We start from the raw sequence: 25,187 nt of genomic DNA, 5'->3' as shown, positions 1-25,187 counted from the left end.
CCATTTCCTGTGGTGTGTCTTGGATAAGTACAGCCTGGTGGCACCCATCCCTCTCCAGGCCAAATTAACAGCGTTGCTGTTCCTGACGATTTTAATTGTTTTGCAGAACTGCAATGTTTTCAATGCTGTGCATCACACAATAATATTTTTGAGGGTCTTATTCCTTTTTTTTTTTACATTTTATTTTTTGATTGCCATTTTTTTTGCAGAAAAAGCCTCTGTCGGCAATAATTAAAGAAGTTTGTGAAGGGTAAGTCCACTAAAATTGTCCCATTTTGACCACAATCTTAATTTTTGTCTTTTTCTTTTGCAGCTGGTCACTGGGGAATCATGAAAATTTTGCCTTGCAAATCGCCGACAGCACCAATTTCTACATCACAGAAAAGGTTCGCCAAAATAAAATGAAACAAAATACTCTTCCTGGAATGCTTTTTTTCATCAAATACCTTCCCCAGAATCGCAATGACATCAAAAACGGCTCCATCCTTCGCTTGACCACCTCTCCAGTGAGTCTCTTAAATTTCCTTCTTGGTCCAAGATTTTTCAAAATAAAACGTGTCATTTTCAGTACCAGACGGCGCTGCAGCTGCACCAGCGCATCCAGTCAACCAGTATGGACGCCAAACTGGAAGCGTTAAAGGATTTGGCGGGCGCTTCGAGAGACGTCACCTTCGCCGTCGACTTTATCAACATGGACGGCATCTCGTTACTTACGCAGATGGTAGAAAGTGGGACAGAGTAAGTCATAAAATAACCCTCTCAAAATACAGATTTTCTAAATAAGGCGCACCTAAAACCCTAAAACTTGTAAGCCATTTGATATTGCGGCTTATGAGCGAACGCAATTTGTAGATCAGAAAATACTGTCAAGAAAGAAAAATCATATTTTTTGGTCTATAACAAGTGTGGGCAATTGTATTTTCATAGTTGTCAAGTCATTTTTATTTGTATAGCCCTTAATCACAAAGAGTCTCAAAGGGCTTGTAGTATTTTATTGCATTTCTGTAGTATTTCCATAGTTGATTTCGGTCATTATATTTCTGTAGTAGTATTATTTTCTTTTAGTATCACTGTAGTTGTGATTTTGTAGTATAAAGTGCACTTAAAGATGTGCATGAAATTCAAAGGTGCACATTATAGACCGAAAAAAATTCAAAAAAGCGAAATTTCTGGACTTTAAGGCACTCCTTGAAAAATTACAATGTGCAAGAAATTTAAAATGTCCGCCAATACGGTAAACAAAATTGGAAAAGAATAATTGCAATTAAGATGCTGCATCAGAAGCTAAACAATTATGAATACATCAATTGGTTTTAGTGGAGGGACCAGAATTGTATCACTTTTTTAAAATAATCTTAATCACAGTAGTTTTATTTTCACGTGCCAGTACGCCTTGTATATGGCGATATTTCAAAAAACTACTATTTTATTTAAGGTCTTGGATTTTACATATTTCGACGTTTCCATATTTAATGGTATTTTTATAACGTGCACCTTGGACACAAAAAATTCTAAGAAATTCGAACATGCACTTTATGATCCCATGCCGGAAAATACAGTTAAACATTGCGTGCAGGCACCACTAAATGGCAGCTTAAAGAGACCACAAAACATCTTCAGCCCTTGTTCATTGTCTACTTTTCTTTCATGGCTATAGCCGTTGCAGCTTTTTTATTTCCCAATATTCTTGTTTTTCCCTTCCCTGGCAAGGGTTAAGGGACAGTGCGTGATATTTAGTGCCTCTTAGTGCTACAAAAATATTCAGTAAAAAAACACTGATTTGAACACTAGGCAAAAATAAATGACCTATCATACCAATGTTAATTTTTATTCAATAAAAATATAGGTCAAGATATTTCAATTTTGTTTACATTGTGGAATCCCTACTCATTGTCTGCACCATGTTTGTCTGGCATCCTTCCGCCACACTGTGCCGTGTATTACTGGCTCTTGCTTGTACCATACAACACAGTGTCACCTAGTCGTCAAATATTACACCCTGGGGTTTTAATAAAAGTCAGCTCCCTTTTTTTGCTGAGCTGGACTTATAATGTTTAAGGGAGGTGCGTGTGCGTGTTGTGTGTGTGTTATGTGCAAGTTCACTCAACTGGATTTTCAGAGCAAAAGGTTGTCCCTCACCTCATGTTGACAGCTCGTGAAATCGCATTTGCCGCATGTGTGCGCTTGAATGCAGATGGCGCCCTCTGTTGGCAGTAGTAAACACATACTATTTCTTCAGTACATTGAACTTTAAAAAAAAAAAATGTATTGGTCATTAATTTCAGTTTAATTTAATCATACATTTATTAAGTTATCTTACATGTTGTATACCTCTATAAAACTGAATTATGTTAGTTGTTTTTGGCTGTTTTCTTTTCTTTTCAACTTTTTATATGCGCTTTAGTTAGTCTGAATTAGGGGTGTTAAACTGATATTAGCTTAAAGAGATAAAGCGAAAAACAGCAAGAGAATAGAATAGAATATGCCTTTATTGTCATTGTTACAACATGGGATATATCATAACAACGAAATTGGAATTGGAAAGAAAAAAAGAAGAAAATAAATGGAAAAATAGAGAAGGAAATACAGAAAATAAAAAGTAGTGGAGAACAGGGTGAGGGGGGGTGGTAAAAATGAGAGGCACAGGGGTAGAGAGAGACAGAAAGAGAAAAGAGTGAGAGTAAAAAGTGAGGGAAAAATAAATAAACATGAAGAGAAAGGGCGATATAGAGAGAGAGACCTGGAGAAAAGCGAAAGATTCAGAAATAGAGAGAGATAAAGAGAGCGAGAGAGAGAAGTATTATAGCTTCAGTTGCGTTGCGAGTGGTGCCTGGCTTTGTCGACATCAAGTGGACATATTTTAAACTGCAGCTGATGTATCTCTTGTGCTTCTCTGGGTGTTGTTTCGCCGGCTGAATTAGAAACTTTGGTGGGCCTGATCCGGACGGCGAGCCGCGTGGTTGACTCGAAAATAAATGCATTGCATTATGTTAAAGTTCATTTTTTTTAATTGGAATCACTCGATTCCAAGCTTCAAACTTGATTAAAAGGTCTTTTTAGAACTGGGAAAAATAGATTGTGGTTTTTTTAAATGTAGCTTATTGATCTTGTTTGTTTTTTTAAAACAAATAATTGTACTTTTGTGCACTTTTTGGAGGCCTACATCGTTTTGGTTGAAATGTGTGTGTCACTTTTACTTTGGCGTCATTTGAGTTTGTGAAATGTTTGCAGGCGCTATCAGAAACTGCAGAAGATAATGAAGCCCTGGTAAGCCCCGCCCCCTTACGAAAAGCCCTGCCCCCTTGGCAATGTGCGCTTTCTGCTCCTCACCTGCCCCGTTGCATTGTGGGGAATCTCGTGGAAGGCTTCCGTTATGTCTGACATGTTCTTTTCTTTTTGATGGATTAACAGCATGCTTTTTTTTACCTCATTTTCTCGTTTCTTTCAGTGTTTAATTTTTATTTTTACATTTTATTTTCTTTTTTGGTTCACCATGGAAACATCCTATTTCTTTTTTAAACAATTTCGACGCAAATGTGAAAAATAATTTGTTTTCAAGCGATATATCTACCCTGGTCATATCCTTCGAGAGGGGTGACCAACAGCAAGACAAACACGTACACAAAAACAAAGAAAATTTAAAAAAAAAAATGGAAAAAGTAGCAAAAAACACACACACAATTTTTGAGAACCATGGCCAACCCAAATGCCCAAACATGTTTTCAAGCTACTCCCAAAAAACGCTGTGTCTTTATTCGTTTGCTGTTGTGCGGCATTTGAACACCAGAGAGCGTTCTTTGGAACGAACCCCATTCAGATGGTTGATCAACGTTCCAGAACTAGGAAAAAATTTAACCTTGTTTCCGCTCAGTTTCATAGCGCGTGAGAAAATCTGGTCCTGGAGAGCCCAAATCCCTCCTCACACATCCCTGAGCCATCAGCAGGCTCATCAACGACCTAAGGATTTTGATTCAGGTGTGTCTGAGGAGGGACACCTGTCAGGTATACTGGAATTTGGCACTCGTTATCTGGACCTGTTTTGGCGTCAGCATCTCTTTTTGTCCAAACGAAACTTAAGCCCAAAGGAGACCTTCTCAAACACTCCTGAGTCATCAGCAGGCTGATCAACGACCTCAGGATTTGAAAGGGACATGCCAGACCTTGCCATCCTTAAGAGGAGTCAATTGTCATCTTTTAATTTGGCTTCGGCATCTCTTTTCAAATTACGCTTCATCTTAAATAGGACCTCCTCAAGCACTCATGTGTCATGAACACACTTGCCAAAATCTTAAAATTTTCACTCAGGTGTGTATGAGGAGGGATACCTGTGAGAAATCAGGAGCTCATTTGGTGCCAGCGTCTCTACCTTTATCCCATTGGCGGCTGTGCTCAAATGTGACCTCCTCAAACACTAGTGAGTCATGAATACACTTGTCGAAATCTTGCAGATTTTACTCCGGTTTTTATTAGAGGACGGACGCATGTGAGAAATCAGGAGCCCATTTGATGTCCACCTTTCTATGTTTGTCCGAATGGCAGCCGAGCTCAGATTGGACACTTGTGAGCCATGAACACACTTTCAATATGTTGAGGATTTGACTCGAGTGTATTTGATGAGGCACCTCTGTCAGAAATCAGTCAAGTCATGTTTATTTGCATTGCCCTTAATTGCAAGAAGTCTCAAATGGCTGCACAGACCAGGAGTCGATTTGGCGTATACAGTATATCTCTTTGTTTGTTTGAACAGACCTCTCTTCCTTTTTGCATGACTCAACGCTTCTGGGCTTTTGCTTTTTGTGTATCTCCTTCAACCAGCTGCAGCTTTCCTTTTGTGGCCTCATTCAGTCCCACCTGAACCTGATTGTTACATTTGTTTTTGTTTCAGTTTTGGTGATTTGCTATCCTTCACCCTGACTGCCTTCGTGGAGCTGATGGACCACGGAATCGTTTCCTGGGACACTTTCTCGTTGGCCTTCATCAAAAAGGTGGGGAGAGGGGGCGGATGTCCGCTTCCTAGCCTCCTCTTCATCCACTTTTTTGCGTGTGCAGATTGCCGGTTATGTGAACAAGGCGGCTACGGACGCAGCGGTGCTGCAGCGCTCTTTGGCCATCCTAGAGTCGATGGTGCTCAACAGTCAGGAACTTTACCACAAGGTGGCGCAAGAGATCACCATAGGACAGCTCATTCCACACCTGCAGGGGTGAGCGCTCGCCTGCAGCTAGAGCAGTTTTGCTGACAGCCTGGCAAGAATACAATTTAAATATGTGATAGCAATAAACTAAAAAAACATTTGTTTGAATTAGAAAATAACACAAAATGAAATGTTAAATTCTGAAAGTATAAATTGAAAACAAAAATATAAGGATTCACCATTAAAAGTAAACTGATAAAAAAGAAAAAACACCATACAAATACAATAAAATAAATTAAAAGCAATATCATACAGAATGCCCAATAAAATAGTAAAACATAATACAATAAATGGGAGAACACAAATCTAGGGATTTGGCTGCATCGGCTCGCTACAACGGGTCAGGTGCAATCGACATTTCGTTCTGTGTACATTGTTACACAGAATGACAATACAAGGAAATTATTATTATTATTATTACTAAAATCAAATAAAGGTGATCAGATACATTTTGAAAAAGGGAAATTACAGTACAATTAGAATACAACAATTTAAAAACAATAAAAATAGGATACAAAATTTAAATAGTCATAATAACATAAAAAATACAATCGGATAAATTAAAAATAGTAGAAATTAATTCAAGCAATTCAAAAATGTAGAATAACTCAAATTAAATAATAAAGGTAGTACTAAGATAAAAATATAAATATACCATAAAATAAAATAATTGAAAACAACAATAGAAAAGACAATTAAAATTGAATAGAATTAATTAAAACCAAAAAAAGGTTTAAAAAAACGAAAACAAAATAACATGATTATAAAATTATAAAACCATAATAACAAAATTAATATACAATTAAAAACTATAGTTATATAAATTAAAAACATTGTAAGACTTTAAAATAACTCAAATATAAAAAACAATAGGTTAAACATATTTAAAATATTTTTTAAGGGTTATTGATCTATCTTCTTTATTCATTATCCATTATCTGTTATCGGTCGGTTCATAATACGCTACAAAGCCTAGGAGCCGGGACTCTTACTCTCAGCCAAAAGGCCAAGCTAAGGTCCTAGCCTTAAAGCCTTGCTGCGATCCTTGCGAATGCACCGTTCCCGGAGGTACTGCAATACCGGGCCGATGCGTGGAGTGGACAGAGCAAGCTCTTATTCCATCTCCGGATTGCAAAAATCAATGATCATGGCTAAAACGGATATCTAACCAATCACGGCCAGAAATTTCTGGCCGTCAAGAGGCAACAAACGCATGAATTATAATCTCCGCATGGGGGGAATTTTAGCAATGTTGTGAAGATGGAAAAAAGCTGTTGTAGTAATATTCTTAACGTGGGTTTGGAAGGATAGATTGGGGTCAAATGTGACACCTACATTTTTGACTGAGTCACTCTGGGTGATATTACAAGTGATATAACAAGTCCCGGCATTTAGATGGACCAATAACTAGCATTTCGGTCTTTTCAAAGTTAAGGCGCAAGAAGTTGAGTGACATCCATTCTTTTATCTCCGTGAGGCAGGCCTCCAAATTTCCACATTTTATGGTGGCAGATTCCTCCATCGGAAGATATAGTTGAGTGTCATCTGCATAGCAATGGAAACTGATATTATACTTGCGAATATCACCTTGGAAGCATCTAAATGCTGAAAAGAAGGGGCCAAGTACTGAACCCTGCGGAACACCTCAGCTAACACTAAAGGGCTCAGATGTCATTTAACCATATCTGAGAGGTAGGATCTGAACAATAAGAGGACAGTCCTGAGAGACCAATCCAATTTTCTAACCGTTCTAGTTAGATATTATGGTCCACAGTGTCAAAGGCAGCACTAAGGTCCAGCAAGAGTGATGAAGCGCCGGAGTCCATTTCCAGTAGAAGATCATTGGTTACGTTACTCAGTGCTGTCTCAGTAGAGTGGTTTGCCCTGAATCCTGATTGCATAGATTCAAAAAGATTGTACTCTGATATAAAATCATTCAGCTGCTGTGCCACAACTTTTTCAAGTACTTTAGAAATAAACCGTAGGTTTGACACAGGTCTATAATTACTAAAGCTTTCTGGATCAAGGTTGGGTCGTTTCGGTGTAGGTTTAATAACAGCGGACTTAAAAGCCCCTGGAACCACACCTGAAGAAAGTGATATGTTTATAATATTTAGAATTGAAGTTCTAAAAAGACCTTTTAATCAGCAAACCTTGAAGAGGGTTAAACAGGCAAGTAGTTGAATTGGCCGTATTTTCCACCTGTTTTAGATTATCAAGTGACCGATCACTAAATCCAAAAATCCCTGGACAGCCACCATGTCGCGCATCTATAGATTTCAGACCTTAGAAAAGAAAATGTATTAATATAAATTAAAACAAAAATTAAACTGTTTTAGAGTAAAACTAAAATAAAGAAATGCATACTAATACAACTAAATTATTTAAAAAAGTAATAATTAATTAAGAAATGCAAGAAAAATGTAATTTAAAGAAACAAAATCCCCCCCAAAAAAGAAAACCCATTAAATGTTAAAATAAAAATAAAATACTAGCAGAAGGGGAAAAATACCATGGGTGATACATTTGTGTTCCGCCCCCAGAGTGACCGTGGTTTTTTAAATTATTTTTGGGGCGCAGGACGGACCAGGACATCCAAACGTACACAGTGGCTGTCATTAATGCTCTTTTTCTCAAAGCTCCTGAAGAAAGGAGACAGGTAAGGAAATTTTGTCCCCTTTGATAATGAATGACAACAAACCAACTGATTCTTATTTTTTTAATGTAGGTTGTACAGTCCATACTTCTTTTTAAAGAGGATTTTTCTTATAGTACTTATTATTAAATTTGGTACTGTTTGTAGTTGTTGTTTTTCTTAAAACAAAATTTGTCTGGTCTGTTTTACAGTCCAGATTTGTTATTTTTTAGAATATTTTTTTCTGTTGAAGCTTTTTTTGTGTATTTTTTTAGGAGATGGCTCACATTTTGGCCCAGAAGCAACTGCGCTCCATTATCCTCAGCGTAAGACGTACCGACCTGTTTGTTTTTTTGTTTTCTTTCGGTGTGTGTCTTACACCTCTTTTACTTTTTTAGAACGTGATCCGCGGCTCTGTGGCCATCAATGACGAGATGTCGCACCAACTTTACGTTCTGCAGGTGCTCACATTCAACCTGCTGGAGGACCGCATGATGACCAAGATGGATCCTCAGGACCAGGTCAACATAGTTTTAAGAACCAAACATTTTCCGCCTGCAGTTTAGCTGGGAAAATAAATCAGTTTATTTACTAACACACAACCAGTTCAGGGTGTCCGCTGCCCACTGCCCGACGATGGCTGGGATGGGCTCCAACACCCCCGCGACCCTACTGAGGATAAGCGGTGCAGATAATGGATGGATGGATGAATGAATTTACAAACACGCACGAAAAGAAAAGGGTTGTGGCTAATACTGAAGGTTTAGAAGGAAAGGGTTAGGACTATGGTTGAGTTGTTAATGTGTTAGGGATTAGGCTAGGATTGAGAGCTTAGTGTTAAGGGGTTTTTGCTAGGCGTTAGGGGTTAGAGCTAGGTTTAAGCAGTTAGGGCTATGGGAAAGGGTTGGGGTTAAGGAGTTAAGGCTAGGTTTAAAAGTCAGGACTAGGCCTAAGGGGTTAGAGCTAGGCATAAGGGGTTAAGGCCATGGTTGAAGGGTTAGGGTTAAGGGGTTATGGTTGAAGAGTAAGGGTTAATGGGCTAGTGATAGAGTTTAGGTGTTAGTGTGAAGGGGCTTGAGCTAGCGTTGAGAGCTTACGGTCAAGGATTTAGGATTAGGGCTACCATTGAGGGCGAATGGCTAGGGCTAGGCTTAAAGGGTTAGAGCAGGGATTGGCTACCCAAAAAATGTAAAAAGCCATCTTGAACCAATAAGACAAAAATAAACAACTATATCTGGAGGTGCAAAAAAATGAAAGCCTTATTAAAACCTCTTATTGAATTAGTTAGTCATTCAATATTTAATACTTATTCTAAAGAAAACCATCACACACAAAAATACATAGACATTTCCCTACCCCTTTTTCTCCCATTTTAAAACATTTCAGAAAAATCTCTAGAGAACCACTAGGGCCAGATTAAAGAGCCAAATGTGGCACTTGAGCTGCAGGTGGATGCCCTTTGGGCTAGGGTTTAGGGGTTAGGGCTGTTGGCGCTAAAGGGTTAGGACAAGTGTAAGGGTTCAGGGGTTAGGGTTAAGAGTGTTATCGCTATGGTCACAGTTTATGGGGTTAGGCTGAGGGGTTAGAGCAAGGGCTATGGTTAAAGGGTTGGGTCGAGGGGTAGTTTTGACGGGTTAGAACAGGTTTTGAGGGGGTTAGGGCTAGGGCCACGGGTGAGGGGTTAAGATGAGAGCTGTGGTTGAGGGGTTAGGGCAAGGGCCACAGTTGAGGCGTTTGGTCTAGGGTTAAGGTGTTACGGTGAGCAAGTAAAATTGATTTATATAATCATTATAAATATATTATTGTTATTATAAATATTTTTTGAGCAACACAAAGCACAAAGAATGCTGCAACAATACCCTAAAGTTATTTATTTCAAATGTTTTTGCAGGCTCAGCGAGACATCATTTTCGAGCTACGTCGGATCGCCTTTGATGTGGATAGCGATGCCACTAACAACGGCGGCACGGGGACCGAAAAGCGCAAATCCATGTACACGCGCGACTACAAGAAGCTAGGCTTCATTGTAAGACTCTTTTTCAGCCACATCCATGCTAACACCAAAAGCAAAACCTAGTTAACAAAGCTAGCACCATTTTTTTCTTTGCAGAACCACGTGAACCCAGCTGTAGACTTCACACAGATCCCGCCCGGGATGTTAGCTCTGGACAATATGCTATACTTAGCACGCCACCACCAGGATGCCTATGTTAGGGTACGTTCCCCTGATTGGCCCCTGACCCCCAACCCTCTCAAATAACATTGTTGACCCCTAAGATGGTCCTGGAGAACAGCAGCCGCGAGGACAAGCACGAGTGCCCTTTCGGACGCAGTAGTATTGAGCTAACAAAGATGCTCTGCGAGATCCTCAAAGTGGGAGAGTTGCGTAAGTTTTGTTTGAAAATCCCCCTGGCTGGAGACGGGCTCTGTTAACAGATGATGTTCTTTTGTGTTTTCCTTGGCTTGATTTATTATTTATGAATATGGCCGCGCTTTTTTTATACCCTCTCCATCTGCTGCACTCATTCTCATGCTAGCCTCATGGCAACGAGAACGGCAGCGCTGATAGCAAGACTTGAGGCTTAGGAGAAGCTGCAAATAGCTGCTGACAATTAGTGATGGCGTTCGTTGGTCAGAATGGGAAAAAATATTGCCGTTAATTTACGATGGTTAATTTCATTGTCATGCTAATGCTAGCTGGCCTGCGAATTCATATTTGCATACATTTGCATTTCAAAAGAGAAAAAGACTCCTTAGGGTTCGCTTTCAGCAATTCAATATTTATTTTTTTAAAAGGAGGAAGGTGAAATATTTAGAAAATGGGAATTAAGAATTCTTATTTTTAATATCAATTTAAGTATTAAGATGTTCTTTTGCCTACATGATTAAAAGTAAGTATCGTTAGGCTTTGATATCCTAATATGTAGCCAAAAGTTTAAAACCCTAACTAGAAGCCCTAACACTAGTGCCAAACCCTTAAAACACTTTACACTCTAATATGCAGCCAAACCCATTGTTGGAGTCATATCCATAGTTTAAAACCACAATGGGAGTTCAAAACCCTAATATGCAGCTAAAATGCCGTTATAAAACCTTAAAGTCAGTCTAAAACCATGACTATAAACTGAAACCAAAGTTCCATACAATAAAATGCTTTAAAACCTTAAAGTCAAGACAAAATGCTAGTCTGAAATCCGACTTGATAACGCTTAAATGGTTTGAAAACTCTCTTGAGCTAGGGTTAGGGCTACGTTTTGTGTTCGAGCTACTGTTAGGACTTAGCTAAGGTTAGGCTTTTGGAAGGTTTTGGGTTGGCGCTATATTATGGCCAGGTTTTGGGTTAAAGCTTGTGTTAGGGTTGGGGCTAGAATTAAGGTTTTGTTACGGTTTGGGTCTGAGCTAAGGACACTAAATGCCATCCATTTTTCCTAACTAAAAACATAGTACTCAACTCTTGAGAAGTGACTGCTACCGATTGCAAATTCTGATCGTAGAAAATGAGGAACGACTTTTCTATTTTGACCTTTCTTAAGAAGATGCAATTTTTCATCACATTGTATTTTTTTGTAACTGACTGCTTTCATAAAATGAGATGTTTTAATGATTCTATGATGTGATTGACTTACATTGTCAAGGAAAAATTGAAAAGTAGGCGTTGAAAAAAAATATCGCCCCCCTTTGAGTTAATACTTTGTACAACTTCCTTTTGCTGCGATCACAGCTCTTTTTTTGTACCTCTCTAGAAGTTTTGCACATCTTAAAACAAAAATCGTGCCCTATTCTCCCTCACAAAACAGATCAAGTTCCTTAAGATTTGATGGTGCTTGTGCGTACAAAGCATTTCTTAGATCTTTCCACAAATGTTCCATAGCAGGGGTCAGGAACCTATGGCTCTTTCTATGAGTGCCTGTGGATCAGAGACAAATTTGAGTGCATGCAAATTTTCTCCATCTCGTTCAAAACTTGAGCCATTAATCCCGTTCAGATACACGCAAAGCCAAACCAAAGCTGTAATACTGGGCAGTATTTCGCAGAATATATAGGGCACGTTTTTCACTACAATTTACAGTCAAGGTGTCACACACAAAAAAAATAAAAATCGTTTTGACTGTACAAAGCTAAAGAATCCTTTTATATAAAAGCTCACTATATAATCTGTGTTCAGTGTTCAGACTCCTTATGATGAATCCACAGAACTGTAAATAAGCCAAAACACCGGAAGAGAACTTAGTCATTTGATTGGGTGGTGGGAGGGATGGGTGGAGCTATGCAAAAAGTGCAAGCACTCCCTCCCATCTCTCGCCCTACGCCGTCTGCGCCAAAAGTGAGCTCATCAGGCTCCCTGTTTGCAGAATGTTGTGACGTTTTTACAAAATAACTGCTTGCATCTGGTTTTGAAACCAATATGTATGGAAAAAAAAGGGTCAAAATTAGTTTAACCGATCTTGAGTAATTGCAAGAAAGAGAAAGTTGAAAGTGGTTTGTTTGTTGATTTTGGGACAGGGGCTCTGGCATTCTTCTCTTTTCATAATTTTTATCAAATCATCAAAAATGTGCTGAAGACTAAGCTTTTGTCTGGGGCGCAGGTTTAGCAATTTAGTAAATTTGTCTCATAATATATGGTGTGGCTCTTTCCCAAAATAAACTTAATATATTTAGCAGATGTCATGCACAACCCCTAGGACTAATTAGCATGTTGTCAAGCCTGCTAATGAGCTCACATCAAAAAAATATGATCACGCACACAAAGCATATACATAGGAATACAAGGACAATAGGGAAAAGATGGTCTCCACTAAGGCATATATGTCCCAAGGGGACACATTTACATATACAAAAAAATCTAAGACTACATTTTGTGTTTTATCCTCAGAGGCCTTTTTTTCACTTTTTTTCCCCCTCAAGATCGATTTCCGTTTTTCGTTTTTTCCTTTGCCAAGAGGAACTATTTGTTTTTTTAAATTTCTGACCAAAGAAGGCCACTTTCTTTTAATTCTTTTTTTCAACACGCCATTGCCAAATTATTTTCTACAGGGGCCCACAGTTTTTTATTTTCCTTTTTTAAATATTATGTTCCTTTTTGTTTGTATCTTTTCCTCTCCTTTTCTCATTCTCTCTCGCCTTTTCTCTTTCCCCCCTCTCTTTTCTCTCTTTCTTTCTTTTTTCTTTCTTTGTCTCTGTCTTTGTCTCTGTTTTTTCTATTATTCTTTACAGTAATTTCCAAAATAACGCCCTTTTGTTTTTTTTTTGTTTTTTTTTCTTTTTTGAAACAGCGGGCGAGAGCTGCCAGGACTTCCAGCCTATGTTCTTCACACACGACCGTTCCTTCGAGGAATTCTTCTGCATTTGTATCCAGCTCCTCAACAAGACCTGGAAAGAGATGAGAGCCACCAGTGAGGACTTCAATAAGGTCTGAACCCCCCAATAACCAGATTCATATACCATATTAGTGTAAAATAAATTCTTTTTTACCTATAAAAGAACACAAAGTCCAGGTGCATGTTATACATGAGGTTTTACGGTAGTATATTAGTCTAAAAATACAGCTGACCCCAATCGCGAAACATTGGATGCAACAGAAATCGAACTTGGGTTGCGGTCGTTAGTGGGCAAAATTGTATTTACTAGACCACCGGTGCTTGATGAATGTTAGAGAATAGAGAGCACCGAAAGTTATCTGGAAGGATAGAATTCAATGCAAAAAAGCACAATGAGGGAACAACTCTTTGGTGTACCACACGGGTGTCAAATATGCGGCACATGAGCCAGATCAGTCTTGCCAAGAGATTGATACCAGCTCGTGAGACGACGCTGAGAGAACCGCAAAAAATGAGCTACACTTTTTTGATGATGTCTACTAGATGTTGCCAAAACCAGGCACCACTCGCTTGGCACAACATTCATTTGGAGAGGTAACTTAAAATTAGTTTTACCTGGTTATATCAGTATCAGAAATTATTTTCCCCCCATTTTATTAACACTCCACTTATTGAAACATAAATATTTTGTTTGTTTGTTGTACATGATTCAATTGTTTGTTTGTTTGTACATGATTCAAATTGAATCGTTTCTCCGGCGCCGTCACGAATGGCAGCCACTCCAGCAGCTCCCGTGTTATTTTCGATTGTTCTCAGTTATTTTCGATTGTTCTCAGCTTAGGGATGCTGCTGGAAAAGTGAATTTCCCTTCGGGGATGAATAAAGTATCTATCTATCTATCTATCTAATCAACTGGAGCTGTAAAAAGTGAACTGCACTGGTGCAGTTTTGATCTATTGTCCCTTATCCCATATTGCTATGAGTAGGACCGGCAGAGTTAACTTTTGACTGGCTTGGAGCCTTTTTTTTTTTTTTTTTTTTTTTTTTTGCTAATACTGTATTTCGGCCTAAAATGAACTACACTCGTGCGGCCACAATCAATTATTCCCAATCCCATATTACTGCAAGCGGGGACCAGCACAGTGTACTTTTGTTGAGAGAGGCGTAGCATTTCTGGCCCGCTCAAATTTTAAATTCACAGTTGTGGCCGTAATTCATTATCCCCAATCGACTATTGCGGATAGCGCAAGCCGAAAGGTGTTATGCGTGGGGGCTCTTTTTCTCTTTTTTTGCCGACTAAAATAAACAGCAGCCATGCAGCAGAGTTCTATTATCCCCGATCAACTATTGCGAAAACTGCTGGCCAAAAGGGCAAATTTGTGTTATGTGTGGCGCTTTTTTTTTTTTCTCAGCTGTTCTTCCCGCCTAAAATGAGCAGCTCCCGTGCAGCCATGATCCATTATCCCCTACCAAATATTACTGAAAGGGTGGGCCAAGAGTGCAAATTTGTCTTGTGCTTGGCGGCTGTTTTTTTTTCATTCTTGCCGCCTAAAATGAACAGCACCGATTCAGCCGCAATCCATTATTCCTAATCGACAATTGCAGCGAGCATGGTCTGACAGTTAAAACATTGTGTGTGGGGGGGATACTTGGTGTTTTTATTGCATATCGTGGGTTTTTGTACCTATTAGCTGAAATAAACAAATTACAGTATCTGAGACGAACTTTACTAGTCGTTATCTGTGGTCTAAAATGGCGGGTGTCAGGGCAGTGTCGCCATATACTGTTAGAGTTTAACTGGCCCTGGGTTATTTTTCATTTTCCTAGCATTATTTTGCTAAAGTGATAGCAGGTCTGCGGCCCAGTTTTGCGTCCCGACCCACCACTTGAAAAACACTGGTCTAGCGGTAGGAAATAAACAGTTGTTGTTTTCTAATTCTCAAATGGAATGTAATTGCCGAAGCCCCTACCCTGCCCCCTCCAAAAGTCTTTGTCTATAGTAAAAGACCCCGCCGATAATCTGTTGCCATAGCAACCTCAATCCAATGATGCTGCATTGTCGCCAGCATCTTCATCTACCTCCGTCTCTTCTTTGATGTCATGTGATATCGCCCCCATCCCCCACTGACCACCCCCACTTGCATCACATGATCCTGCGACTGCGTCGCCATTTGCTTGTGCAGCAGTGGCGTGCGTCCAATCAAAAAGGAGCTGGGAGAGTGAGAAAGAGCAAGGGAGGGGAGGAAGAAGGAGGCGGCAGGTAGACAGTGGAGAATTTTATTTTTGTATTTTGAATGTTTTTGTGTCAGTGGGATTAGAAGCCGAAAAGGTGTCGTGAGGCGTCGGGCGCCATTGCCTCACGCGTGTCCTCTGCACACGCGCGTGCACCAACACACGCTAACAGGCGTGTTACCTCCTCCTCCTCTTCGTCTTCTTCACATGATTGGGGATTATTGCTCATTCGCTTGTTGCGGTAAACATGGAGATGACATGTAAGTAGGGAAATCGGATGTGTGTGTGTGGGGGGGGTGGGGGGGGGTGGGGGGGGGCGGGTGGGTCAGGGGGTGGTATTATGGGGGGCGGCTATAGAAACGTGTGTGTGTGTGTGTGTTGTAAGGGAGTCAAGGGTGTCGGGTTGCTATCGGCAACCTATCTTTCTCTCTCTGTCTTTATGTGTCTTTTTTTATTTGTGTTTCTTTAAATTCTGTCTTTCAGTCACTGTCTATCTTTCATTCTCATTTGGTCTGCCTTTCTTTTTTTCCCCCTTTTTTCTTTCTCTGTCCTTTTAACTGTCTTTCTTTCTCACTCTTGTTCTCTTTCTCTGTCTTTCTCTCCATCTTATCAACTCTCGTTTTCTTGCTTTTTCTTTTTGCCTTTTTCCATTTGTTTTTCTCTCTCTACTTCTCTGTCTTTTTTACTTTTCTCTTCCATCTTCTCTGTCTTTCTTACTTTTTTCTTTATTTCCCTCTGTGTCTGCCTTTCTGTCTTTCTCACTGTCTTTTTCTGTCTCTTTTTCTGTATTTCCATCTTGCTCTCTTTCTTTCTTTTTTTCTCTTTCTCCCCTTTTATCTCTCCCTTCTGTCTTTTCTTTCTTTCTTTCTTGGGCTTGTTTTATGGGGGGTTGCAATGGGGATCAGAGTGGGCAGGGGTCGAGTAGTAAGAGATGATGATGGAGCAGGACTCCATATGAAAAATAATCTAGTATGTTATAAATACCTATGTGTTGGAAGGGAGCTTTGTTATGAATATGATGGCACTCCACGTTTAATTCAGCCCAAAAAAATCGGCTGCTTCCTTCCCAGTCTAGAAGGCATTGCTGGCTTGCCAAGTCAAGTCAACTCAAATTTATTTATATAGCCCTTAATCACAAAAATGTCTAAAAGGACTGCACAAGATTACAATGACACAATTACCTGATCTTAAACCAACATGCGGGCAAGGAACAACTCAAAACCTCAGCATGAGAAAAAAAGAAACCTTTAGAAGTGGTATCCTCCTTCCAGGATGACCAGGGTGAATTACATTTAGCATTACAGTACACAAACATAGTAAACACTAGGTAACATGTTGAAAATTTGTCCGGAAAATGCATGACAGCAGCGACGCCCCCAGCCTGTAAACTAGTCCAGAAAGTCTATGACGGCCACGACGCAGCTTCCCATTTCTGGCTTGCGATACCGTAGCAGAGCTATTAACCTTATAAAGGACAATTCCCACACCGGCCACCACCTATTTGACCTGTTGCTCTCTGGTAGGCGCTACAGGCCCATCAAAACAAAGACAAACAGGCACAGAGACCGCTTCTTCCCTAGGGCCATCACAACCCTAAACAAGCGCACCAAACGGTGAAAGCGTATCTTGCTACTCATTTTGGATTTTTTTTCTCTTTTTGCTGCTAAATGACACTGAAAAAATATTTCCCTTGTGACTATTTTTTATTATTGTTCCTGCTAAATGTTATTGCACTTCTTTTCATTGCACTATTGCATTGTTATCAGAATTCGGCGAGTTGTAATTGTATTTTTGTCTCTTTATTCTAAAATTTTCTTATCCTTTTTAATTTTCTGAGTCTTTAGTATATGTTTTACCCTGGAATGCCATGTCTAAAATCTTGTTGCATACAATCATTTACAACGCTGTTACCAGTGACATTAAAAACAATTCTTATTCTGATTAATGTTTTTATCCAGGGAGGGATCCTGGATCGCCCAATACAGATTATTTTCTTTCGGAATTATTGTTCAAAATATTTCTGAATAAGAAAAACTCATATAGTTGTGTTAATTTTTTTTTTTACTTAACGCCCCCGATGAGTGCAGTTAAAAAAAAATCTGTATTCAAAGATAACTGAGTTTTATTTGAAATGCAATCTCCATTTGTGATGTTTGGCTAATCTCAAATGGGGTTAGCTAATCCCGGATTAGCACAATTCTGGAGCATCAAGGGAACCCTTTCTCCTCTCATTGTCCAGATTTGTCGAGCGTGATGATAGGGATTCAGGACACTTCCTGATTCCTCATTTCCGATTTATGACCCCTGAATGCTGACTCAGCACATTGTTGTTGGCATGAAAAAAAGCAACAAAAAACACAAGTTCTAATTCAATTCTTTAGTCTTTCCTTGTTTAAAATAAGCGCAAAGGTCAACTGCAACTTTTTTTTTCTTGTTAGTTTACACTGATTTCGGGATTAACAGCAAAATAGCTAAAAGTCAAAAATGCTCACTCAGACCATTGTTATTAATGCTAAATTGTTTTTTTAATTATTTTTTTTCTCATTTCATAACCTTTTTTCTTGACTTTGTTTAATCTTCGTGATTTTTTTTTCATGATTTTATTTTAATTTCGTCAATAAGTGCTTTTATATAAAAATGTATATAATGATAAATTCGACTTTATTTGATTGTTTTCTCAATTTATTTGTCCATCATCACACACTAGCTATGCAAGTACTTAAGAAACCTTTTTTTTCCTTTGTCTCTTTTTGAATTTCTCAATTTTCAACCTGCTCATTCGGTGTTTTGTAGCCTCTTTTAAATCTGACATTATTTGATGCTTTGACGTCAATTCATAACCTGTTCGTCTTTTTGCATTCCTATTAATATTTGTGTGGAGGGAGTTGTCAAATTCCTGGTTTGGAGGCATGCTAGCTAAAATTTAAAATAGCTGACTCAGCGTTTGATTTTGCGCACTGGATTGCTGTATTCCTCCTTTTTCCTTTTTGGATGGATGTAGCCCGGCCCGTGCTTGTGACCCCCCACCCCCATCCTGGAGCACCACCTGCCCGCCCCTCCTCTTTTGTTGCGTGCAGACGGGGCTATTTTTATCTTTTACCTCCCACTCTCTCTGACAGATTCTCTTACACCCTTTTATTTTACTTAGTTCATTTTATTTCATTTCAAAATAAATGTCACACTCCTTGTAATATGTCGGAGCTTACATAAGGAAAGACGTGGCTTGTGTGTCGTTTCCTCCAGATCGTTTTTGCACGCATGAGCGAGCCTTTTGCTAGAGTGATGCATGCTGGGAGAAAAAAAAAGGATCACCTTGTCCGTCTTTTTAATTGGTCGTGACATGCTTGATGTCACTGAGCAGGGGATGAAATCCTTTAATCTGTAAGCTTTTTGGGAAAATCGATAAAAAATAGTCTATTATAACTGTTTGTAAATTATTTTTCCAACCTTTTTTTCACTTTCTGCAGTGGATTTGTTCAAAATATATATATCAACACCTCCTTCCAATTCAGGCAAGACCAATGCAAATATTATATATACATATAAATTCATATCCATCCATTATCTGCAACGCTTATCAGTAGGGTCGCGGGGGTGCTGGATCCCACCCTAGGGCAGTGAGCAGAGGACACCCTGAACCGGTTGACAGCCGGTTGCAGGGCAAACGGAGACGGACAACTCACTCGCTCATTCACACCTAGGGACAATTTGGACCAGGAAACTAACCTGACCTGCATGTTTTTGGAATGCGGAAGGAAACCGGAGTGCCTCGAGGAAACCCACGCAAGCACGGGGAGAACATGCAACTCCACACAAGAAGGTTTGAAACCGTGACCTCAGAACTCGGCCGCACACGCGCTAACCGCTGTGCTGCCCATATACATTATATATATATATATTGTATTTATATGTATACATATAATGTGTGTGCGAGTGAGTTGTCTGTCTCTGTGCCCTATGATTGTCTGGCAACCAGTTCAGGGTGTCCCCTGTCCACTACTCTAAGACCGCTGGGTTGCGCACCAGCACCCCCGCAGCCCTACTGAGGATAAGCGGTGTAGATAATGGATTGGTTGGACATATAGCAAATTTGTTCGTGAGGTGTTTTTTAATGATTTTTTAATTGTTTTTTTTGTTTGGTTTTTTTTCTGAGATTTTTTTTCTTATCCTTTCTTTTTTTCCATTTTTATTTTTTATGTGCTCATTTAGCGCCTTTTATATATTTATTTATTTGTTTGACTTTGTTAGATCGTTTTTCTTTTGGCTTTTTTCATTTTTTTAAATGTTCTTTTATCCGTTTTTTTTTCTTCTTAATTTTATTTATTTTCTGGGTTTTATTTCCTTTTTTCTATTTTTTTCCTATTTTATTCTTTTTTCTTTTTATAATTTGACTATTTATTCCTTCTATTCTCTTGTTTTTTTCCTTTTCCCAATTTATTTTAAATTTGCCTGTAAGACATTTTTGTGACATTTAAATGTAACTTTATTTCTTTAATCATTTTTTGAAAAATGTACTCATTGGGCATTTTAGTCATTTTTAAATCGTGACAATATTTATTTCTACTATTTTGATCAATGAAAAAAAAATATATTTTAAAAGAACAATAAAAATCTGACCAAAAAATGACTTGTATTATATACCTTTGACTTGACTTTCTATCGTTCTGCATATTAAAGTAGTCTATTTTGGGGGGTTGTCAAATATATGAGTTGACTCCGCCCCCTTTTGTTATGCACTCAGGTGATGCAGGTGGTGCGAGAGCAGATCACGCGAGCGCTAACGCTAAAGCCTAACTCCTTGGACCAGTTTAAGAGCCGCCTGCAGAACCTGACCTACGCCGAGATCCTCAAAATCCGACAGTCCGAGAGGATGAACCAGGAAGACTTCCAGTCCCGCCCCATATTGTGCGTCTACCAATCACGTTGCGGCGCCACTCCACACTAACGCTAGCTTGTCGCTGCACAGGGAGCTAAGGGAGAAAATCCAGCCGGAGATAATGGAGCTGATCAAGCAGCAGAGGCTCAACCGACTTTGCGAAGGAACATGCTTTCGGAAAATAAGTAGTCGCAGGAGACAAGGTAACGTTAGCAACTATGAACAAGCATTAGCAGAGGTGGGCAAACTAAGGCCAGCGGGCTACATGCAGGCTTTTTTATCTGACCCACCAAATAGAAATGGTCGAACTATAATGACGATATACTGTAAATAATAGTAATCTTTGTCCCCATTTACTATTACAGAAATACTACAAAATGACTAAAACAAGTAATATCAAATTTGGTGCTTACAGGGGCATAATATATTGTTTTGCATTCCTCCTGAAAAGAAAAACGTATGTACTATAGAATGACTAGAAAAATGCTACTACAATAATGCTATAAAACAATGTGCTCTTCAGAAATTTTACAACAGAAATACTACGAAAAAACAACAAAAATGCTACATGGAAATACAAAATTTCAAAATAAATACTAAAATGCAAATACTTCTAAAGAATTACTACAAACATATCACTACAGTGATACAAAATTGGGAAAAATCCTACTTTAGAATTATTACAAAAAATACTTCTTTTGCTTCAAAACTACAACTGCAGTTACATTTCATAATACGAAAGAAATACTACAAAATTACATCTTTGGAAATACTGCAGAAAAACTACAGAAATACCACAAAAATACTACAACAGAAATACTTCTAAAATACTTCTAGATTCCATTACAGTAACACCATAATACAAAATACTAGTACTGTATTATGACAACAAATATTACAAAAATACTACTACAGAAATACTACAGCAGATATACAACAAAAATAAAATTCTGTATTACGACAAATACGACAGACGAACATTAGAAAAATACTATGGAATACGTTACAAAAATATTAAATGTATGAAAAAAAATTGGGTCTCCATGATCGGCCCCTTGGCCCCATTTCGGAACGCGGCCCCCGACTCCAAATAGTTGCCCACCTCTGCATTAGCATGAGCATCTTTTGTCCCGCCCCCAGACAAGTTCTGGTACTGCCGACTGTCGCCCAATCACAAAGTCCTGCACTACGGAGACCTGGAGGAGAGTCCCCAAGGTGAAGTGCCGCATGATTCGCTGCAGGACAAACGTAAGCTAGCAAGCGCCAACCATCGTTTTCCTCGACGTTAGAGTAAGCAACGCTTTTTTTTTTTCTTGCTAGTTCCCGTGGTGGACATCAAGGCGGTGGTGACGGGGAAGGACTGTCCTCACATGAAGGAGAAGGGCGCCCTCAAGCAGAACAAGGTGGGATGCCTAGAAAGCTAACTAGTATCACCTAGCAGCTGACGTAAATGAGAAGATGTTAATTACTGGCACTTAGCATCGGCTAGTAGAAGCCTCCATTAGAGGCTAATAAATCTAAATATACCAGAAGTTAGATTAAGCTAAATAGCAGCTACAAGCAGCTAACAAAATGCTCTTTAGTGGTAACTAGCATCAGCTTCTGTAGCCTCTGTTGGAAGCTTACAAACGTAATGATACTGGGAATCAGAGGAAGCTACCTAGCAGCTGATGGAAACGAGAACATGCTGACTATTGGCAACTATCTTCCAAAAGAGGCCACCACTTGCTAATGGTAGCTTTCATAAAATAGCCGCATCACTGAATAAGCCGCAGGGTTGAAAGTTTGGGAAAAAAGTAGCAGCTTACAGTCCGGAATTTACGGTATATTCCTGGTTACACAATGAGGAGGATGATAATGGAGGCTACATGTTCTGTGATGCGTGCACCCAGCGTGACAAAAAAAACTGGATTGCATAAATCATTTCGCAATACGAACTTTCAGAAAAGCACATTGGATTGGCACAACGACAATAAAAACCACTAATTAGCTATGGAAATTCCGTTGCTGCAATTGGACATTGAGAAGGCATTACGACTGTGGCGGGACAGCAAACCACGAAGAATAAATGAACCTGAAAAATCTGAAGTGATTAAAACTGCATGAATATATAGACTAACATTTCAGCAATATTATTTTGTATAATATACAATATTTTTGTGAACTGAAAAATCTGAAGTGATAACTGCATTGTATTACCAATTAACTGTGATGATTAAAACTGAATGAATATATAGATTTATATATTTATTTATACAGTTGTCGCCGATTTACAATTTCAACCCTGATAACGCTAAATTTTGGGTACCCACAGATCTCTGTTGGGACCCATAGATTTTTGAGCATGCCTCGACCAATCACTTTTCAGAGGTAAAATGAACACTGTAATGGGAACCAAATCTTTCTTGCAGGAGGTCCTGGACTTGGCCTTCTCCATTCTCTACGAGTCGGATGAGTATTTGAACTTCATTGCTCCGGACAAGCACGAGGTGAGGCGGGTTACGAGTTTGCTAACGTGCTAGCAGACAAGTGATGCTAGAAAAGCTAACATTAGCTATTATTATCCCCCTTTTGACAACTTAAAAATTAAACGGTGTCAGAGGAAACTAAAAATAATTTAATAGAAGATAATATAAACAGCTTTAGCTTTGTTAGTTTCCAAGAGGTTATTAATGGTTAATGCTAAAAAACTGAGAGTGAAAAGGAAATGTGAAGATGCTAACTACTGGTACTGTTATTTATGCCATTGGAGGCTAACAAATCCAAATATACCAGAAGTCAGGATAAGCTATAAGCAGCTGGAAGCAACTGACAAAAAATCTGCTTTTATTGGCCTCTGCTGTAAGCTAACAAAGGTAAATAAAGTCAGAGGAAACTAAATAGCAGCAATTGGGAGCTAACGCAAATGAGAAACTGCTAAATACTGGTACCTAGCAAGAAAATGAGGCTACTAAAAGCAGATGATAGGTGCCAGTGATATTTTTTTGCCCTTGTCTTGTTAGCATCAGCTATTTGTAGCCTATATTGGAATTCAACAAAGCTAAAGATAGTGGAAGTAAGATAATGCTAAATAAAGGCAGTTACTAGAAGCTAACCTAAATGAGATCATGCAAATTATGGCACTTCCCAATGCAAGTTGCTGATAGCAGATGCTAGGTGCCGGTCAATACTGTAGTCTAACACAGAGGCGGGCATACTACGGCCCGTGGGCCACATGCGGACTGGCAGCCTTTTTTGTCTGGCCTGCCAAATGAAAAAGGTCAAAATATAAAGACAATATAAATAATTGTTAAAAAAAAAAAAAAGTACTACTTGTAAAAAAGGTTGTTTATATTCGTGCCAACTTTGTCCCCATTGTGTGTCTGCAACAAAAATACTACATAATGACTACAAAACTGACAAATTTAGTGCTTAAAAACAGGAGCCTCATATATCATTTTGCTTTCATTCTGAAAAGAAAACATACTACAGAAAAATTAAAAATATACTACGACAATAATACTATAATTTAAAAAAAATACTGCACAAATGCTACAGAAATACTCCAAAAATACAACTGCAGTCATATTACAAAAATACTGAATAAAAACTACAAAAGACTACTATGGAAAGAAATACTAAAATGTAAATACTTCACAAAGACCTCTAAAGAAATACTACAAAAATATTACTGAAGTAATATTACAAAAGTACTAATGATATACTACAAAATCAAATATTTGGAAATACTGCAGAAACACCACAAAAATCCATTAGAGTAATACCATCCATGCATCCATCTGCACAGCTTATCCTCAATAGGGTCGCGGGGGTGCTGGAGCCAATCCCATTATCTTCGGGCAGTGGACAGGGGACACTCTGAACTGGGTTGCCTGCCAGTCGCAAGACACACAGAGACGAACAACTCACTCGCTCAATCACATCTAGGGACAATTTGTATCGGCCACTTAACCTGACACGCATGTTTTTGGAATATGGGAGGACACCAGGGTGCCTAGAGGAAAGCCACGCCAGCACGGGGAGAACATGCAAACTCCACACGGGAACCCTGATCCTCTGTACCGTAGGGCTGTGCACCAACTATCCATTCGCCGTGCCGCTCCTACAGTAATACCATAATACAAAATACTACTCCGGTGTTATTACAAAAAATACTACTACAGAAATATGGGACAAATATTTCAAAAATAAAATACAGTATCGTTATGACAAACACCACGGATAAACTACAAAATTATACTATGGAAATACTATCAAGATACTACAGACAATAAAATAGCCCTTGAACAAAAGAGTGGAAAAAGGATGAGGATGAGTAAGCAGCTATTGAAAATGGGAAAAAGCTCATTCCTGGTACTTTGCTTTTACTGGAGGCTACTAATATGTGATGCTAACAAAATAGCAAAAAAAACGTTAGCTGATACTAGGTTTAGCTGCTATTTAGCCTCCTCTGAGTTTTGGTATCTGTAGCTTTGTTAGCATCAGCTTATAGTAGTCTCCTTTGGAAGTTAGATGTTGCTGCTACTTAGCCGCATCTGACTTTCAGTGTCTCTAGCCTTGTCAGCTTCCAACGGATGCTGTTAATAGCTGATGCTAGATGTAGCTGCTTTTTAGCTTCTTCTGAATTCCGGTATATTTAGCTTTGTTATCATCAGCTTATACAGTAGTAGCCTTCTTTGGGAGCTAGGTGTAGTTGCTATTTAGTATCATCTGACTTCCAGTATCTTGAGCTTTGTTAGCTTTCAATCGAAGCTTTTAATTGCTGAAGCTACGTTCAGCTGCTATTTAGCTTAATTTGAGTTCTAGTAACTGTTGTTCTGTAAACTTCGAAGGGAGGCTACTGTTAGCTCATGCTAACCAAACTAAGCGAAAAAACACACATACCATTAGGAAGTCGAAGGAAGCTAGATTGCATCTGCTAACAGCTAACGTAA

General features: G+C 38.9%; 1 protein-coding gene and 1 pseudogene across 4 annotated transcripts in view; one reads left to right on the top strand and one right to left on the bottom strand.

Annotated features, from left to right (window-relative positions):
• The window catches only part of elmo1 (engulfment and cell motility 1 (ced-12 homolog, C. elegans)), a 65,231-nt gene that overhangs the window by 38,526 nt on the left and 1,518 nt on the right, over positions 1–25,187 (top strand). For 3 of the 4 annotated variants that reach the window (XM_088328352.1, XM_088328354.1, XM_088328353.1), the window contains exons 3-21: positions 210–250; positions 314–386; positions 456–506; positions 569–738; positions 3,232–3,267; positions 4,886–4,985; positions 5,050–5,201; positions 7,773–7,851; positions 8,103–8,153; positions 8,226–8,348; positions 9,719–9,853; positions 9,938–10,042; positions 10,105–10,213; positions 13,101–13,237; positions 20,119–20,282; positions 20,344–20,456; positions 21,394–21,501; positions 21,574–21,656; positions 22,665–22,742. In XM_088328352.1, the coding sequence (XP_088184478.1) occupies positions 210–250; positions 314–386; positions 456–506; positions 569–738; positions 3,232–3,267; positions 4,886–4,985; positions 5,050–5,201; positions 7,773–7,851; positions 8,103–8,153; positions 8,226–8,348; positions 9,719–9,853; positions 9,938–10,042; positions 10,105–10,213; positions 13,101–13,237; positions 20,119–20,282; positions 20,344–20,456; positions 21,394–21,501; positions 21,574–21,656; positions 22,665–22,742 (1,908 nt within the window). The remainder of the gene's footprint in view (positions 1–209; positions 251–313; positions 387–455; positions 507–568; positions 739–3,231; positions 3,268–4,885; positions 4,986–5,049; positions 5,202–7,772; positions 7,852–8,102; positions 8,154–8,225; positions 8,349–9,718; positions 9,854–9,937; positions 10,043–10,104; positions 10,214–13,100; positions 13,238–20,118; positions 20,283–20,343; positions 20,457–21,393; positions 21,502–21,573; positions 21,657–22,664; positions 22,743–25,187) is intronic. The other variant, XM_088328355.1, reaches the window with a different exon arrangement.
• Positions 6,239–6,378, bottom strand: LOC148370639 (U2 spliceosomal RNA; annotated as a pseudogene).

This window comes from Urocampus carinirostris, chromosome 2 (genome assembly GCF_059441175.1).
Source record: "Urocampus carinirostris isolate Australia breed hairy pipefish chromosome 2, RoL_Ucar_1.0, whole genome shotgun sequence".
Classification (NCBI taxonomy): Eukaryota; Metazoa; Chordata; class Actinopteri; order Syngnathiformes; family Syngnathidae; genus Urocampus; species Urocampus carinirostris.
This window is presented reverse-complemented; position numbering and strand designations above follow the sequence as displayed.